General features: G+C 52.6%; 1 protein-coding gene across 2 annotated transcripts in view; it reads right to left on the bottom strand.

The window, feature by feature from the left end:
- agap3 (ArfGAP with GTPase domain, ankyrin repeat and PH domain 3) overlaps positions 1 to 19,545 on the bottom strand; it is a gene marked incomplete at its 5' end in the record, with an annotated part of 114,120 nt that overhangs the window by 11,089 nt on the left and 83,486 nt on the right. For both annotated transcript variants that reach the window (XM_084457985.1, XM_084457984.1), the window contains 5 exons: positions 1,282 to 1,504; positions 1,705 to 1,795; positions 2,346 to 2,500; positions 10,152 to 10,313; positions 16,868 to 17,032. In XM_084457985.1, coding sequence (XP_084314111.1) covers positions 1,282 to 1,504; positions 1,705 to 1,795; positions 2,346 to 2,500; positions 10,152 to 10,313; positions 16,868 to 17,032 — 796 coding nt within the window. The remainder of the gene's footprint in view (positions 1 to 1,281; positions 1,505 to 1,704; positions 1,796 to 2,345; positions 2,501 to 10,151; positions 10,314 to 16,867; positions 17,033 to 19,545) is intronic.

The following is a 19,545-nucleotide window of genomic DNA, read 5'->3' as shown; positions in this document are numbered from 1 at the left end:
AAGACCAGTGTTGAGAGTCAACCGATAGACGGACTCCAACCTACTGCGGCTTGCAATTTCCGGAAAATACATTGGATACTTAACTTTTACGTAACTATTTGACCCTTGCGTAGTAGTAATATGGTGATAATATCGGGAGCCCTTAAATGAGTAAACCCTGCTGGTTCATTAACGCACCGGTAAGACCGCTCACTGGCTGAACGTGTTTGGGTTCCCCAACCCCCGGCTCTGGGGCTGATGCGTGAAGTGACAGTGGCTGGTTGGAGGCATTTAACACGCAGGCGCCAATTAATGACGTCACACTTGACACATGTCGCCCGAGTTATCTTGCGTCTCTCTCTCTCTCTCTCTCTCTCTCTCCGGGAACCGGCCAGTGCATGAAGTTAACATTCAGAAGGTGTTGCTCAGGGACTGCGCAGTGTCACCCGTGAAGTTGTTTTGGATAAGCGTTTCTGGACGGGCGCTGTGCCGGTAAAGAGTAGTTCCACACAACGGTACTCCCGTCAAGTGCTATGGTCAACCCCATACCAAGATCCAAAGGGCGGCTTACAATGCTTCCAGCTAGCTAGCTAGCTAGCAACAGATAGCGTGCCGTTAGCACGCGTCTAGCTTTCTGTAGGAATAAAGAAAGGTCAAAATACCTAACGAACAGAATATGCTTGATATACGTACATTTACAGTGTTTCCCTTAGGATGGCAGCGGAGGTGATGGAACGCGCCTGTGTGAAATAATGTACTGTACAGTTGTTGAATGAAATCGGTCATCTTCTGGTAGATCGAGCATTCGGTAAAATTGAATAATGTCAAGTGGTGGACATCATTGGTTTAGTCTACAGAATCTAGCTATCTTCTTTTGAGCAGTTTGGAGTCGATTACTGTTGTGTGTGTGTGTTGTGTTTTTGTGTGTGTATGGAGAACAACAACCCCATTGACCGCCATTCAGCTGGTACAATCCTTTTCTCCATTCATTCTCTATGGCGGCCATTTCCATACCCAAATCTCGGGTTTATGCACCCATTAGGTGCATTCGTTTCGGTTTGTGGCGTACACCGGAGGTCAACCACAAACACACACGACGGGCACAGACTGTACTAGTGTGTTTAAAGAGAACGTAGACCAGAGACAAGAGAGAACTTTAAGAGAAGGGGTTGAGAGACATAGTCACGCATACGAAGACAGATACAGTAAATACACTAATGCATACAGTTACAGCAATACACAGACGCTGAGGGGGACAAACAGGTCTAGTCGGAGGGGTGGGAGGGGGGGGGGGTTACTGACCTGACGCAGTCCGAGCCAGGCTTGGTGTAGCCCTCCAGGGCGCCCTCCCAGACGCTGTTGGCCATGGTGTTCCCGATGGCCGTCATCACCATGCTGAGCTCCACGGGCCAGTCGTCCAGGTCCAGGGAGCGCACGCGCGACAGGTGGGTGCCCAGGTTCCTGTGGATCCCCGAGCACTCGATGCAGATCAGCGCCCCCAGGTTCAGGCTGGCCCAGTCCGGGTCTGGCGGGCCGGAAGGGGGGGGCGGGGGAGGGAACCGAACGAGAACGGGTCAGAGACGTGGACTTGTTCCAGCGCGCGCGCCTGCTTTTACAGGGCCATGGTTTTGGCTTCTGCCAAGGCCTACCCCCCCCAATATCCCCCCTACCCCCAATATGATTCGGATGGCACACAGGGAGGAGGGGGCGGAGTCTGGTACTCACTGGGCGCGTCGCAGTCCACACAGAAGCTGTTCCCTCTCACGTTCCTGATGGACTGCATGGCCACGGCGTCGCTCTGGCTGCCCAGCCTCGACTGTGGGAGACGGGGGAGACGGGGGGGGGGGGGGGGGACAGGAGACGGCTCGTTATGAGAACATCGCAAGAAAAAAAAGAAGCAGGTCGGGGAAGAGGAGAGGAATTTAGAATGCTGAATGATCACTGACAGAGAGCGAGAGGGAGGGGGATGGAGAGAGAGAGAGAGAGAGAGCGAGAGAGAGAGAGAGCGAGAGAGGGATATGAAAATGATGCGTTGTCTCTCACGGCGCTGACACAGGCGCCGGGTTCCTATTTCGCCTGTCTGTCAGCGCTAATAAGAGATCCCCCACACTGCACTGCACCTGTCTGACAAACAGGTGCAGTGCCCCCCCCCCCACCCCCTCCTCCTGCGCGTGTGACAGCTCGCACGCCGACGGAGAGAGCGACTCCGAGCGGAGGCTCCGCCCGCTGGCTCGGGTTGCCTATAACAACGTCTACACTTCAAAAAACAAATATAGCCCTTTTACTCGCTGCATATGCCGGGGTTCACCCGATAATTGCACGCCGGCGCCGTCGGTGGCTGAAGCTCGGGCCGGTCCGCAACCTACCTTGTTCTTCATGCTCTCGCAGGACTGCAGGCTGGCGAAGATCTGGCTCTCGATGGCCTGCACCCACAGCTCCCTCTCCTCGTACGTGGACGCCTCGAAGTGCCACATCTGTCCGGTCAGGGACACGATGACGAACTCGAACGACTCCTCTTGCTCTGCGGACACACAACGCAAATCGAGCGCTCGTTATCGTGCCGCTCGAGTTGGATGCCTGAGGGGTCAACAAAATGGCGGTAATTTCCCCGGCTAGTCGGACAACGCCACGAGATGGTGGGCGAACGGTCAAGTGCTGTTGAGTGAATCTTTTTCAGATTTTATTTGATATGTAATTGATAGTTGGGCATGGAGGCCCGGCGCAACCACTGTGTGGGCACCCTTACTCAATGTTGATTATATACCCCTTGAAAATAATGACCGGTGCTGGACACTTAAAAAGACTGATTACACCCTGTAGTCTACACACAGTGGGCCAGTGCATTTGTTCTGCTGGGCTCTTATACTTCACTCAATGATAAATGCCCCTTTTTCCTCTTCCAGATAAAAACTCCTTATGAAACCCCATTAAAACCAGATAAACATGATAATAATAATAATAATAATAATAATAATATATAATATGCTATCTATGATGAAGCAGGCTTTATGGAAATGTCACCTGTCATGTGGGTCTGGCGCTTGGACATGACATATGCTATAACACATGTCATAATGCCTCCTCTGCTCCAACGCAATTCATTAAGACGCTACGGTACAATGTGAGTGATGTAAATCCTCTGGTCTCTGCACATGCTTGATCTCATTGCCAAACGATTTGTAATTACCTAATTATGGCTATGCAAATAGCGGGCTGATTTGCATAAACCATGTTTCGTGGACTGGAGGCAAGTAGTCACAGGGGGGAATGGTTCCCTCCTACACAGCTCTCTCCCTCTCTCCAATGGGTGAACCTGAGCACAGTACTGTATGTGCGTTAAGGAGGTGAGGTTGAGTAGTTACTCTGTAGCTGTGTTGTGTAGTTACTGTACTTTATAGGGCCTAAACGGAAGCAGCAAGCGCACTTCGCCATGGGACCATAAATCGGAAAAAAAGATGTACTCTACGGTAGTCAACGGCCAGAGAAATAATGACTTAATCCCATTTTAATTGTGACCATACACATATGTTTGTCAATTGAAAACTTAATTTTAACTCCTCACTGTTAACTTTAGAGATCTAATCTTAGCTAGCGGACATTATACTCATTTAACACTCGTCAAAACCTTGTAGAGCCGGTCCCGCATCCCTGCTCTTACAGAGCTGACTAATTCTCTTTCCACGTAGCTGCTCTCAACATGGCCAGACTTAGTGATTTTCTCTTTTAGTACTTTCTCCTAACCTGAGGCGCCAGATGGTTTGCTTCACATAACCATCTGGGAACTCTCCGTTGGAAACTGTTTGGTGAAAGGGCAGGCACTATAAAAAAAATACTTGGCAGGTGATTGGATGAACCGTCTGTCTATCACCGTCTATCACACGCTAACTTCAACTGCTCCTCACTGTCATCACACCTAAACCCGCCCAGTGTAGATGTTTGTCTTTCAAATTCCTCAGAACCAACGCTGAATGGCAAGATCGTTTCCTGATCTGCCACAAACGGATCTCTATTGACAGTACCTAGACTGATTTGCGAGAGAAATAGAATGTAAGCTCGCAAAATCAGGATAGTCTCACAAGGCTAACTTTTTCCCTCGTTCTGGAAGAATTGCTTTATAGTTTTACGACAAACTGTGGCTTTCTTGACTTGGGAAACTGTTGTTAAAACTGTTGTTTTAAATTGACAAACATCATACAGTATGTGTATGGTCATGGCACAATGCAATACAGTTCAATATGACCCGCACTCTGGATAAATGTTCATCTATTTTTATTCAAACTTCAAAACATGATTGACGTTTCGGCTTCTGCCTTCCTCAGTGGCTGCGTTAATTGTGACATCATGGCACAATTCAACAGGATCAAGAAATTAGTTTCTCTCCGCTGACAAGTTCATATTTTGGGACAGTGCTTAGGCTCTCTATTCCTGAGGGAGTACAGGCATCCATGATTATATGTCTATGTTAAAAAATGAGTCCAATGACAAACAGATATATCCCAAAATTCTTCAATAATCAAATTGAATTCCCTAAAATCTCTCCTTGGAATCACTCATCCCCTAAAATCTCTCCTTGGAATCCTTCATGACTTGCTAGTCTTTTCCTTTAGTAACTGATGACGTTGCCAAGTTGGTTTTATCAGAGATATGATTCCATCTGATATTTCTAATCAATTCAGTCTCCTTGTGTGAGTCGTGAGCATGCTCTGCACGCCAGGCCGTGCTAGTGGACGACAGATGCCTGACAGACAGCACTAATGGAGCAATCCCAATGCTCTAGTGGAGGGCCATCTCTGCAGGGGGAAAGCTATAATCCAATTAGCTCGACACCAACTTCAATTATCTGATTTAGTTTGTGAAATCGACTACAGGTCACAGAATCAATACAGGCCTCTAAGGCTCTGTATTTAAACCTAAGGTGAGCGGGTGTTTGTGTAGGAAGAAGAGTCGTGGCTCAGAAGCTGCAGAGGATGGAATTCTACTAGCAGTTGGTTTAGCAGATGCAATGTTTTGACTAAACATGATCAATTATACTTCCTAGAATACTAAGCAAAATACCAAGTTTTGTCACGGTTGATAGAATGTTCAAACACAGCACATTAAAAACAATGTACTTTACTCTAAGGTGGCCTGAAATGTTCCCTCAAACTACGGTGGCCTATTGGTTCCACTTTAATTTGTGCATCTCCTTAGAGTCCAATGATGTTACACTTCGCGTTTCGGCTTTTAAAAACCTGAACAAAGCTAATTATTTCGTTGGCTGACCAGGCAATAAATTGGAGGCATTAAAACACTTTCATTATGGAGATTAAAAAGCCAACGAATGGCTGCTTCCTTAAACTAATGAGGGGGGGAAAAACGACCCAAACTCTTCATGCGTAATATAATAACACACACAGGACATAAACACAGTATTACCAACACAAACAGGAACAGAACATTGACCCGACGGAAGGGCTGGGATAGTCGCAATGTCAACGCGGCAGAGAAGTGTCACGGCCACGCCAGGGCCATTATCACACTCAGACGCAGTGTCCTACACTGGTATTGCTTTTTAATGTGAGAGCGGCAACTGGAGAGGCAGTTCCACTCGCGCGTAAGCCCGAGCAATTCCCTTCCCGCGTAAGCTTGACGATTAGGGTCAAAACGTCCTCCTCGAAGACAATAAAAATGAGCGTGAACGATGGCGCCGAGTTATCTCTGCCGTCGCGGAGGCAGCTGCCATGATGAGCCATTAGCCGTACTGACGCTATCCAACGGGTCCAGTTAGCGCCGCGCTAACGGAGGGAACCAGCGGCTGCGTCGCATTTAAGCGTCGGCGTTGACCCCGGCCGCCGTATTTATCCGGCGGCGACGCGATCAACAGGTCCTCGCCAATTACAGCTGAATTAACGAAGCCGGGGGACCGGTGGGCGGACACGGAGGAGCGCGGTCGAAATGCAACGGAGAGGCCGACTGTGGAGAGCGAGGCGGATATGATTTGGTTTAATTAACGCGGCGCAATGAAAGAGGAGATGAGAGCGTAATGGTCGGTGATGTGGCGGGGGTGAGGGGAGAGCGAGACGTTCTCCTCCTCCTCCTCCCTCCTCTCCTCCAGACGTGGCCGGGCCGGCGCGTCCGCGCATCATAAAACCACCGGAGGGCCTTTCGAATTACAGGCGGAGTGGGCGAAATAGGACGCCGCGCATCGCACGGCGACGATAAAAACGACACCTCTTCGCTCGTAAAAAAAAAAACGGCGCGACCCGCGGTCCCGGAGCGCCGCGGCTGACGTTCGGCTGTGGTTAAAAAAATGGGCGCGTCGCAACGGTGTGGCACCTGGCTGCGGAAAAAAAAAGTTTGGAAATGAACAAAGAGGAAGTGAACGCTGGTGCGTGTCCCTAACGGGTTGCCGTAACAGCGGCGCTTTCGGCTGACCGTACAGGCTTCCCAGGGTGCATTGGGACTCCGGTGTGTGGTGGCAGCAGGCGCTCTGCCAGGTACTTGAGGAGCAGATTAGCACCTCTGGGGGTTTTGGGGCTGAGCCCAGCTGAGCCGGCTACGGTAGCCTGTCGGGGCAAGGACACACACACACACACGCACACGCACACACACACACACAGAGCAATTCTTCTGTCCCCTCCCCCACCTCCACCCTGAGAGATCGATTCCCTGAGCACCCCAGAAAGGCCTTAAGGTGTTGGTGTGTGTGAGACTGAGTGGTTAGTGTGTGTGTGTGTGTGTGTGTGCGCGTGTGCGGATGATAGGACGCCACGGTGCGACGGCCAGGTGACGTTTTCGTTTGCCGTGTGGCGCGCGGCGTCCTGTGCCGCGGCGGCGGCGTGCGCGCGCCGGCGTCTGGCGGTCACTTAAAGAAGCGCTCCCCTTTTTCCTCTGAATTAACGAGCAGTTGGGAAGAACAGGGCGAGGCGGCGCCATCTGTAAATGTCACGGGCGCCGCGTGCTCATTTTACACATCATTAAAGCCAATATTCCTAACCTGTATCAGAGCAATCAGGAGGAGGCCATTACCGGGACAGGGGCCTCAGGGGAGGCACGGCAAAAAACTCCAAGAGGGGAGCACGGAGATAGAGTGCACTCTCTATCTCTCTGACACACACACACACACACACACACACACACACCTGAACGGTGGCAACATCCTGCCGAAAACACGCGCCGCAGCCCCGATACGAGGCACGCACGCGGCCGCGCGGCAGATATGAAAACGCGGCCCGATTATACGCCGTGTCTGTGGGCAGTGTGTGCGGGGGCCCCCCAAGATGAGAATCTTGTTATTTCTTTCCCTCGGAAGTGTGGGGGGGCGCCGAGAAGCCGCGGAGAGCCATTATGCCGGGGCGGAGGCTCCAGGGACAGCTTTGGGAAATGAGACCGGGCCGGGAGTGACGATACAGCGCAGGAGATAAACACCCGCCGTTAGCCCGAGCAGTTTAAAACCTCCATTTCCCACAACCCTCAGCTGGACTCCGCGACTCCCTTTCCTTGCCGAGGTGGGAGAGGTTGAGACAAATAAGGTTCTGACTGGGTTACCCGGGGCGAGTTCGATATGAAATCGCTACGGTTTCCGGGTTGGACGGCGCGTTTCCTCTCATTCGGTGCGCGTTGGAGCCGAGCGGCAGGGTGGTCCGACGCGCCGCCGGTTCTGTTTCGATAAACGTTTTGCTGCGCTTGGTCGTGGTTGAACACGCCTCAGTCTGTCTGTCGCGGAATGATACGTTTGTATGTATCGATGGCCCGGTTCCACTGAACGCCCGGTCCCACTGAACACCCGGTTCCACTGAACACCCGGTTCCACTGAAAGCCCGGTCCCACTGAACGCCTGGATCCACTGAACGCCCGGATCCACTGAACGCCAGTGGGACGTGTAGGGGGGGTGTGTGAGTTCATGACTAGTTGGCGGAAAGTGAACGCAGTATTCGGCGACAGTCAGTATTTCTGATCTGAAAGGGTCAAGATCCTACCCGCCCTCAATGTTGACCACATCATCATAATGAAATCCGAAAAACCGCCCAATGAATACCATGTAAACTCAGTTCGAGTTAAAACTTTGAAGCTCTTTGCTCGTTACGAGGGGCGAAACAGTGTGGCGCTGACGATGTCTTCATCAGCAGAACTTAGTCGAGTCTCGCTTTCCTCTCTCTTCACCACTTCTACCTCTGTCTGTTCCTAATGAACACGCGACCCCCCCCCCCCAAAACAATGAGCACTTTGATACACTTTCTTCAAAAAGAAAGAAGACGCCACATTAACGACGCCCGCTGACAGTCCGCATTAATCAGCGAGGGCTCCCCTCGAACACGCCTCTTTATCGGCCATCGATTTTCCAGTGGGTTTTAAGGCGCGCGGCGCGTCAGGAGAGCCCGGCGCCGGGGCGGCTGCTGGGAAACGCATTAAGGCCCTGTCAGTCGGCCGACGTGCGTCCTGCATCATCCTTTAAGCATCATCCTTTAAGCGCGCGAGACGTTCATTACGCCGCGCGCCTCTGACGGCGACCGCGGGAAACCGCCGCCTTGCCGCGCGCGGCCGAGGCTTCGCGCCGCCTCTCGACGCCGCGCGCCGTCGGAGGCTCGAGGTTCACGACAGCCGCCCCGCTAGCGGTAAAACCGTCTCTTCCGCCGGTGTCGCCAAAGCGCGATAGAACCCGATCTGTCGGCGTCGACCGCCGTGTCTGTCTCTCTTTCATCAAACGGAGGCGAGGCGCGTCGCCTCGGTCGGCGTCTCCTATTTTTCGGTGATGGAAACTAGTGTATCTGGTTTACAGATTAGTACAACAGTTTCTCTACAGGCCCCTCCGCCCGTCATCCGTCTCCCGCGCTGACCGGAGCGATTGCTCACCTTAAAACGTGCACACGCGCGCCGCTTTGATTTACGACGCTTCAGAAGTACTCAAATTCAATTTCAGCCCGCGTCCTAGGGCTCTGATTGCCCCCGTAAATGAGATAAACTGATAGCAATTTATTCAAGGATCTCCGCATCTCTCCCCCCCCCCCCCCCCCTTCCTTTCAACAGACACAACCTGCATCTTACAGTTGACGGACTCCGATATTTAAGCAATATGTCTGTATTCCGGAAGCATCCAGTAGAACAGACATGCTGATGCTAATAGGAAATCTCGGAGGACAGAAATAGAGAGAGAGATAGAGTATGAGAGAGAGAGAGGGGGGGGGGAAAGAGAGATTGCGCTTCTTTGACGGGGAGAAAAAAAACTTTCGCCGTCTACCTGCGCCACCGTGACACATGCCGAGTCTGGAAAGTTCCGTCGCCGGGCCGATTCCCTCCGCAGGCGGACCGCGTTCGCAATTATCCTCAGACGCTATCCGGGGGCCGAGAGACGGGGCTAATGTCCACTAATGATTCCCTCAACAGGCTGCGCTGGTCCTCCCAGGCCTCCTAAGTCCCTAATGTCCCCCCATCACTCACTCAAGGCTGTCGCACGGCGGGGGCGGTTCTGATGGTTCCGGTCCTGGTCCATTAAGGCCCGTCTAACGGTACGCGTGAGGGAAAACGAAGGGGCGAAAAACGAGGAAATGGGAGTGGAGTTGGCGACAGGACAGCAAGCGGATCGTAACCAGGGAAACACATTGACCACAACTTCACGACCTCCATCACTCGGTGCTTGGTGACGTGCGTGCTTAAACGACGCGGCCGGCGCACTCGTTCAAACTCCAGGAGTGGCTGTCTGAACCTATGATAAAAAAGTGTCATGATTATAAATACCGGGCCCCATTTAGGAGGCGTCTGTGCCAAACTGCTGTTGATGTGTGGCGTATCAATCATGTTGATTGATTGTCCCGCTCGGTTCGACATCGGTTTTATGGCCTCAGAGAGGCGACTCTGTGTTATCACAATGCCGTCCAATTAGAACGCTCCATTCATCATCAGGCTGGAGAATCCTTCTTAATTGGTCCGAGGCCCCTCCCCTGCTGAGTGGGAGAGTCGCAGCTTCTGCAGCTCACACGGCGCGCGCGCACGCATGCACGCACGCACGCGCACACACACACACACACACACACACTCTTTGTTTTACCACTGCGCGAGAGAGCAGGGCAGGGTAACAAACAGATAGGCGCCGCGCTGCTGTACAGCCTTTTCGCGCCCTTTTGCGAAATGCGTTTAACCTTTGACCTTCACATTGCGCCGCCTCTGTGTTTTGGCGAGGCGGGAACGCGTCTCACCTTCGTTGCCCGTCGACGGCCCGTCCGGCCTCGTGATGCCCGTGCTCTTTTTCCGCCGGTGCTTCTTGCGGTTGGCGTGCGGCGAGGGAGGCGGCTCCAGCTTGGGACTGGTGGCGCTGCCCGCCGCCGAGACGCCCGTCACGGCTTCGCCCGTCCCGTTGGCTGCATGACAGACAGACAGACAGACAGACAGACGGACGGACGGACAGACAGACAGACAGACAGACAGACAGACAGACAGACAGACAGACAGACAGACAGACAGACAGACAGACAGACAGACAGACAGACAGACAGACAGAAGGACAGGCAGGCAGACAGACAGACAGACAGACAGACAGACAGACAGACAGACAGACAGACAGACAGACAGAAGGACAGGCAGACAGACAGACAGACAGACAGACAGACAGATGTACCGAGCATTAAAGCGTGGCCAAATCAACATTCATCGCAAGATAATGCGACGCGCACAAAAGCAGAGGATCGCGACGTCGCGAATCTCGAATCGTACGACGCCGATAAGAGACGGCGCTAAGGAAAGACGGAGAGGGGTAATGGATGCGGAGTGTTGTCGATAGCACAATAGAGACAGAGAGTGGGTGGTAAACAACTCAGATGGAGAGGGCTTGAGAGAGGGGGGGGGGGGGGGGGGGTGAGGGACAGGTAGGCGGCGCCCGGCTAACAAATGGTTAGTTAGGTTAGCCTCGGGCCGGGCTCTCCATACGACTGTCACCGGGTGACAGAGGGTGGGGGGGAGGGGGGGGGGGGGGGGCTGAGAGCCGGCTTTGTTTCTTGTAAGTGATTTTATAAATGTGATATTAACCTGCGCCACCGTCAGCCAGAGAGAGAGGGGCGGGGGGAGAGGATGTGACGGTGGACGGAGGGGGGAGGGGAGGGGGGGCGGCGTCGGCCCGCCATCCTTCTGGCTTCCTGACATCTGACATCACTTTCCCTTTCTTTTCCCCCCGCGGACGCCATTACGAGTCGGGGGGGGGGGGGGGCGGGTGGGGCGGTGGGGGGGGCCGGGGGCCTGGGGGTTGGGGTGGGGGGGGGTGAGTCGATGGGCCCCCATATTGCTTCTCCTCCTACCACCCCGTGTGGTGCCTGGCAGCCTCCTCCATTGTCTCCCATCAAAAGCTCATTGTAGTGTGGCAAACTCCATTCATTTTCCCCGCGCGGCGTTCCCCCGCCAGGCCCCAGGGGCGGCGGGCGGCAGGACAAGGGGCTGGGGGATTATCGCCGGCGCCGTTGCCAGCCGCACATGTGGTAATGTGGTAGCTGCGCTGTGCCATTAGCCAGTGTACAACATTAGGCCTAATTTGGTCATTACCTTTAGGGAGATGGGCCTTTCTGGGAGGTGCAGGGATGGCCCCGGCAGGGGGGCTGAGGAGTGGAGGAGAGACCGCCGCTCCTTAAAGAACCCCGGGCCGCCGCGGTTTAAGCGCGGGCGTGGATATCCGGCAGGGGGGAGGGGGGGGGGCGGCGGGAACGGGCGAGAGTTGTTTTTCCGCCGCCGCTGACAAAGGCACACATTTGGAAGCGAGCACCTTCGATGCGTGTCGGTGTCAGCCTGACCAGTGCGCCGTTAAGAAGCGTGTAACGGCAATTTAAAAGCATAATTGAGTTATCGAAATGAGCGGTTGAATTTGGAAGAGAAAAAAAAAAATCGGTAATCTCTTAAATAATTACATTTAATTCTCTTTTCGGATTTGACATCACGAACAGCCAAACTGTATAGTGATCAAGCAGCTATTAGCGGCCACAACCTTATAGAGAGGCCCGGTCAATGGAGCCGACGCTGGGCCTGGCCAGCCGCTCTAAGCCTGGGAGCTTGAACGCCCCCACCCCCCGCCCCCCCCCACGCCACACATGTAGAACTGCCGTGTCGAGGCGTCTGTTTCAATTTCCCTGCTCGCTCGCAACAGCCCCCCGGAGACCAGTCATTAGCCGGCGCAGACAGCTGGGGGCACCGGGGTCCACCGTGCCCCCCCCCCCCCCTCCCCTCCCTATCCCGCTACCCCCCCCCCCCCTCCTTCTCCCAGCCCGGCTCCGTATGGCGGTGGTCTCCGAGACGACGGCAGCTCCGGCCTGCTGACGGGCGGCATTTGTTTAATGTGGCTCGAGGTGAAAGGGGGAGGAGGCCCCCCAGCGCCCCGGGGCGGGGGGCCGGCGGGGTCACGAGCGCTCGTAATTATCCATTTATGCCCTTAATGTTGTGGAAAATGACCCCGCTCGTGCTCTTCCCCGCACCTGAACCGGCTGTGGACCTGCCCTTTTGTCCGCGGCGCGCCGACCTTTCTCTCGTTCTCGACCTCTCTCTCGTTCTCGCGGCGCGCGGGGGTGAAGACGTAGTGAGTGTAGTCCCGGCGGACCCCCGTGCGACGGGAAACCGCGGCGTTACGAACTGATAAAAACCACCGGGCCCGACCGTATGTAGTCCTACAGATCATTGGGCAACAATATCAGAGCACCTAAACCTAGTCATCCGGCGTGATGCGGCCCCGCGCCTCGCCAGCGCACCTCGCTTCTAAACTACCCATGTCTGATATTCGATGAGTTACAGAGTGGGGCCGGGACTCCGGCGACTCTCGGCGATGGCGTTGAGAGCTCGGAGTTCACCGCGGGGTTATTAGCTGGCGGTTAATGCCTAGGAGGTGGGGTGGGGGGGCGGGGGTGGAGTGGGTGGGGGTAGAGCGTAGAGCGGGGTAGAGCGTCCCTCCGCCCCCCTCCCCGGGTCTCTCCTGGGCGACGGGACGAGTATCGGGCTAACCTGTGATTACGGCGCATTACGCTCCCGCCGAGCGGATGACAGCTTAAGCGCGCGCCGTGATGAAGACCGTGGGCGATACAAAGAGCGGCCCGCCGCCGCCGGTAACGGCTCCCTGGCCCCGCCCCTCGCCAAGAGCCGACGAGAACCGGAGAGAGAGAGAGGTAGAGAGAGTGGAGGAGAGAGGTTGAGAGAGAGAGAGAGAGGTAGAGAGAGTGGAGGAGAGAGAGAGGTAGAGAGAGTGGAGGAGAGAGAGAGGTAGAGAGAGTGGAGGAGAGAGAGAGGTAGAGAGAGTGGAGGAGAGAAAGAGGTTGAGAGAAAGAGAGAGGTAGAGAGAGTGGAGGAGAGAGAAAGGTTGAGAGAGAGAGAGGTAGAGAGAGTGGAGGAGAGAGAGAGGTAGAGAGAGTGGAGGAGAGAGAGAGGTTGAGAGAGAGAGAGGTAGAGAGAGTGGAGGAGAGAGAAAGGTTGAGAGAGAGAGAGAGGTAGAGAGAGTGGAGGAGAGAGAGAGGTAGAGAGAGTGGAGGAGAGAGAGAGGTAGAGAGAGTGGAGGAGAGAGAGAGGTAGAGAGAGTGGAGGAGAGAGATCTCTTTCTGCCGTAATTCAAGAGGCTCCGGGTGAGAAGCGCCGTGATTTCGACCGGGCCTCTTGACACGGCAGCCCTGCCTGCCCTCAATCAAAGGCAACGGCTGCAATTAATGGCAAAAATTGGAAACAATCACTGCCTCCCCCCTATTATCCTCAATTAGAGCGCGCTAATCAAGGCCTGATCGCGCTCTGCTGCTCACTCCAAACTAAATGTCAAACTTCATTACGGCCTGAAATCATTCCCTGCGCGCGCTCTCAACTCGCAACAGGAGGGCAGAGAAGGCTCTCGAACGGAGCACGCCGCCCGGGTCAAAGGCTAGCCCGGACTTGGCGACCCGACCGGGATGAAACAAACCTGGCGCACCAGTTGGTTTGCTTCGCGTAACCATCTGGGAACTCTCTGTTGGAAACTGTTCGGAAAAGGGCAGGCACGTTCAAAAATACGTGGCAGGTGATTGGGTGAGCCGTCTGTCTATCGCCGTCTATCACGCGCTAACTTCAGCCGCTCCTCGGTGTCGTCACACCTAAACCCGCCCCGGCGTAGCCGTTTGTATTTTCCTCATAAAACGCTGATTCGAGATCATTTTCTGGTCTGGCACAAACGGATCTCTACGGAGAGTACGCAGACTGCTTTCGCTGGAGGAACCGAAAGCGAGATCTGGATGGTCTCACGAGGCTCGGGTGAGGCCTGGTTCATAGTCAACGCAAGCTACGCTGACGCGGCTGTGAGCGCGGCTCTACGCAAGTGGTTCACTGGCGCGGGGGTCACTGCCTTGCGCCAGCGCCCCTATTGAAATAGCACTTGCGCGCGTGTAAAGTTACACATTTCTGCACGACACACGTTGCTATGCAAGGACGCGTCAACGCGCTAGCATAGCTTGCGTTGACTATGAATGGGCCCTAAAACGGACCCACGCCGACACTTTCTAAGCGTGCGGCAGAGAAGGTAACGGCGCCTCAACGCGTGAGGGTGATTTGCAGCAGGTGCACAGATTGCAACACAGTCTTCAGCGGCGGTCACTCTCTGACAGTGATGTACCTGCTCGGCGCTTCGTGAAACACGTCACATGGCTTGGGTGCGTTCGCAGTCGCGCGGTTTTAATGCAGGAGGAAAGATTGAAGCGCGCCGCGGAGCGCGGGCTCCAAACTAGCGTCCGCAGCACTCCTAGATTAAGAAGGGGTGTCTTATGAATGCGAGCAATAGACACAATGGGCCGCGGTTTAATCAAAACGCTGCGTTCAATATTCAAGAGATGTAGCTACCTCTGCTGCTGCCTTTGCCTCAATGGGTTTACAAATGAGGACATTCTTTAAATAATATGGAAATGGTTACCTGGGCTAAGACGCATTCATTCTCCGACGTCTCATCAATCTACTGTTTTTGCATCTCAGAATCACGTTTTATGTTAACCTGCAACCTTCACCAAGGATAATGGAGTGATTGGGCTTGGCGGAAAGTCTATTCAAATGGCAAAACACGAGCCTGCTTTACTGAGGAACTCCCCCTATTGATTGTCGAAGCCCCCATTAGGATGCGGGATGCAAGGTCACATTTCAATCAAGTGTTAAGCGTTCTCCACTTCTCCGGTCTTGCCACAGCGCAAGCGTGGGTGACTGGATTTTCCACGCTATAACTTCCGGTTTCTCCATCTGTAAGGGGGCATAGAAACGAACAACGCACCCTACTCACTGAACGTCTTTCTACGACGCCTTCCTTGCTTTTTTTACTTGCTTTCCGAGGTGAAATGTTCAAACTGTTGGACTACAGTACCATTGCCAGAACAATGGACCACTGGTATCATTTGACAGGAAGTTCTATAATATTGTTCTCAGCTCATTTGCCTCATTCAAGCTCATTTGTGGTTACCTCAAAGACAAGCATGAAAATAATTGAAGAAAACGAGAGTAATGGAGAAAATTGTCGAGCTGATTGAGGAGCAGTCTGAATGATGGGTAATGAGCTATGATAATATGAAGGCTTCCTAGTTTACCAAACAAGGGACATTTTAAACAGGCAGTTTAACAGGCACCATAGCTCAAGGTGCATGCTTGGTGTTTTAACGTCCACTTGCAATGTAGCACGTCTCAAACCTGCTTCTCTCTGCACGCCCACATGCAGTCTTGCATACACCCATGCACAAACACAAAATCACACAGGCACACACCACATCAAACGCACACACACAAACATACACTCCTCTATTCCTCTCTCTCTCTCTCACACACACACGCGCGCGCGCTCATTTATTTGAGGACCCCACGAATCTAAGTAATTCTGCTTTGGGCGTGCTGCTGATGGGAGCGATGGGGTAGGGGGTGATGGAAGTACCCGCGTCCGGGCAGAATTGATCGTTTGGCAGCTCCAAATGAGAGACGGGCTTGTCTGCCGAGCCACGAGGGCCGCGCCGTTGGACTCCAGCGGCGCTCGTAAAGAGCACTCTTTAAACTGCCGGGGCCCCTGGGAACCCACGGCGAGGGGGGAGCCGACGCCGCGCTAATGAGAACTACCAGAGTGCAAACATGCATGGAAATGACTGTTATTCTGTTGATGTGCATTTAAGTGCTTTTTTACTGCCAACCACAAAGAGAGGGAAATAACTGGTGATGAATGGAGCCCCCAAAAACATTCATTTTCCTATTCACAGGGAGAGAGGGAGAGAGAGAGAGAGAGAGAAGGAGAGAGAGAGAGAGAGAGAGAGAGAGAGAGGGAGAGAGAGAGGGAGAGAGAGGGGGAGAGGGAAAGAGAGGGAGAGATAGGGAGAGGGAGAGAGAGGGGGAGAGGGAAAGAGAGGGAGAGATAGGGAGAGAGAGAGAGAGAGAGAGAGGGGGGAGAGGGAAAGAGAGATGGAGAGAGAGAGAGAAATGTATTATTTTACTTCACTCAAGTGCGTTGACAAGGCACGGTGTGATGGGGAGAGGGAGGGAGGGGTGGAGGAGAGCGGCACGTCATAACCCCCCCCCCCCCCACGACCCCCGCGCTCCGTCCTTGCGCCCCAGTCAGAGAACAGTGGGCGAGAAGAAGGTCAGGGGCGTGGCTGCCCTGATTAGCCCATTACCCAAACAAGCTCTGCTGCTTCGCCGTGTACGGGACGCCAGCGTGGCGCATAGATACGCGTTGCCGGGGCGGCTCTGCCGCCGTTCTCCGCCGTCAACGGCGGCAGCTCCGTTTCAATGACGCTCCGTGGCGCTAACCCTCCGGACTCGCGGGGATGAGGTCGGGGCGGGGATCTTACGGACGAGGGGAGGGGGGGGGGGAGGAAGCCGGAGGAGAAAAGTAGGGGGGAGAGATGGGAGGAAGACTGAGGAGAGGAGAAGAGGGTGGAGGAGGAGGAAGAGGACGGCGGGGGGGGGGGCGTCTCACCGGCCGCGGCGTTGGCGCCGACGACGGAGTCGTTCCACTGGTCAGCGCTGGACACGGAGAAGGAGCGCTGGTGCATGCCGTCCTTGCTGCCCCCGAAGCCCGCCGCGACCCCGCCCGCCGAGACCCCCGACTGGAGCGACGTGCTGCTGTTGGAGTGAGGGGCACCTGGGATAGATGGAGAGAGAGAGAGAGAGAGACTTTTAAATAAAGTCACATCATCATCTCGTGTTACATCAGTGTGATGTCATTGTACGGGCTCACCCACGCTAGTTGTTCACTGAATTAACCAAGCATCCTATACCAAGATATTTCTATAGAGTTTGCCGCCGGGTCTATAACAATAGCATAGATGCATAGATATACAACGCAATAGATGGATCTATTTTTGCTACATGTGTAGAACGCAAGCACGCACACACACACGCGCGCGCACACGCACACACACACACACACACACACACACACACACACCCTCTCCCTCCGCCTCTGCCTCTAATTAGCCCTTAATTAACAAGATACACTCTGAACGCTAATTATCTCGCCTCATCCCTCTGACTGCCACATCCATCTCTCCCAGCGTCTGCAGGCGCTCTCTCCCCGACTTCCAATCAGGCAAAGCCGCGGACGCCCGACTCTCTTTACTAATTCATGGGCTAGGCTGCGCTGTGTGGGGTCCTTCCCCCCTGCTCCTGTCTCATCATTAAAACTGCTCCAAACTACTCCACAGTTACAGTTAGAACTCCAGGCTCAGGGGAAGGCAGTTCTTGAAAATGGTCCAGAACATTTCTGCCACAAAAACGTGTAAAAAAAGTAGTCTACTCATTGTTGGGTCACAATAATCAACATCTTTTTTAATATATATAAGTATGTGCGTTATTAGGGTTATGTATGGCTCATACAATGTTATGCATGCGTTTAGGGTGCATTATAAACAGGCTATTTGTATAGGGTTACCGTATAAAAATACCTTCAAGCTGTCTGTCCCTTTGGCCTGGAATGAGCTTCAAAGAACTATCAAGCTGCAGGAGATTGTCTCACTAAACAGTTTTAAAGCTAGGATAGAAGTCATGGAGGAAAATTAAATCCAGATCTATAACATTGCCTGAAATAATCTTGCCTGCCTTCAGTGTGTAACTTGCTGTGTCTTTTCTTTGTTCTTTATCTAGATGCCTCATCTGCATTCATGTAATGTATTATGTTGGGATGTGTGTGATTTCTGTGGCTTTCTTGCCAGGTCTCTCTTGCAAAATAGATTAGTTTTATCTCAATGAGACTTAACCTGGTTAAATAAAGGTTAAATAAATAAATACAACTTATAATAAAAATGGATAGTTCAAGCATGTTTCTACTTTAACCAGGCCTGTGAACAGTGACATAAGTGAGCTACTGTAATGTTTATCTGCATGTGACGTGAAGCACTTTATCAGGCTAAAGCAGAAATACTGTATCTTTTCTACCTGATGTACTCCACAATAAAATAACATGTTTAATTAGGGAAATAATTGATAAGCTATCTAATATGATTTAATCTGCTCTCAGAAAAGATTAACCAGACAGGTTAGCAGCCAAAGGCGCTGTTTTGGTTTACAAAATAAAACCTTGATTTGTTTAATTATGATACAATGAGACAGACAAACATGACACATCAAGGCCAAGGCATCGAGGAATAGCGACACGAGAATATCATTTCTGATTACAGCCACAATAGCACCTGATGGTTTGAATATCTATTTGTGATTGAGGCGCCGGTAACTGGAGATGGAGCTCCGTGTGTGACGCAAACTAAACAGCGCTGACTCTTGTTAGGGAAATACATCCTTCTCATTAGTCAGAGTAATAAGTGTATCAAATTCACATAATCATGTCTAATTAGTATCAGTAATTATCTTGTTGGGCCCGGGAATATTAATCTTAGGGCCCCAGAGGAGGGAGCAGTATGGCAGCGAGAGCGAGGGAGAGAGCGAGGGGCCCACGCTGGGGGAGGCTGGGTAAATTAGCACGCCCAAATCAGGCTGAGGAGAGCGAGCGAGGGATAAAACCCCAGCGAAAACAATGAAGACAAACTTCCATTGTGTCTAGTGAGAGATGAGTGATCAGGAAAGGGCTGTAACTTCTGAAGAAGGAAATGATTCAACACTGCTCCAGGTGTTTCAATCGTTCTGGTCGTCCTGATTGATACCTGATGTCATCCATAGTTCAATCAGAAATTGAGATTCTCTTGAGTCACAAGTTTCTTGTATTTTTCAAAATGGATTGCAATCAATACCCGGGTTTTTCCTGCATAGAGGATTTTTTGGCGCCCTCCAAAGAGATTTTAGTCAGAGCCAAAGGAAAATCACCAGTGCCATAATGCAAAAAAATTGAGAATAGAAATAGCGATTCAAATCCTCTCCTAATGTGTTTGATAGCTTGTTTCAAGTGCAGTCCATCCCTCTTTCTTGCATTGTCCAAGGTTCAGACCACTAGTAATCAAGATAATTGACAGGTTATCAGTATCTTAAACATTTTGTCTTCATATCCACTTTGTGTCATGTCAGGAGATTTACCACGATTGTGAGCTCAGTCAGAACGACAGCAAAGAATATAGGCCTATATATGCTGGTAGACTACTCGGCATAAAATAGAGGTTTCCCCAAAAATAGAGTGCTCATCAGCCCCCGAAGACCCATTCTGGGCGA

The sequence above is a fragment of the Borostomias antarcticus genome (assembly GCF_949987555.1).
Source record: "Borostomias antarcticus genome assembly, chromosome: 24".
NCBI classification, from domain to species: Eukaryota; Metazoa; Chordata; class Actinopteri; order Stomiiformes; family Stomiidae; genus Borostomias; species Borostomias antarcticus.
Note: the sequence above shows the minus strand (reverse complement) of the source record. Positions and strands in the feature narration are given on the sequence as shown.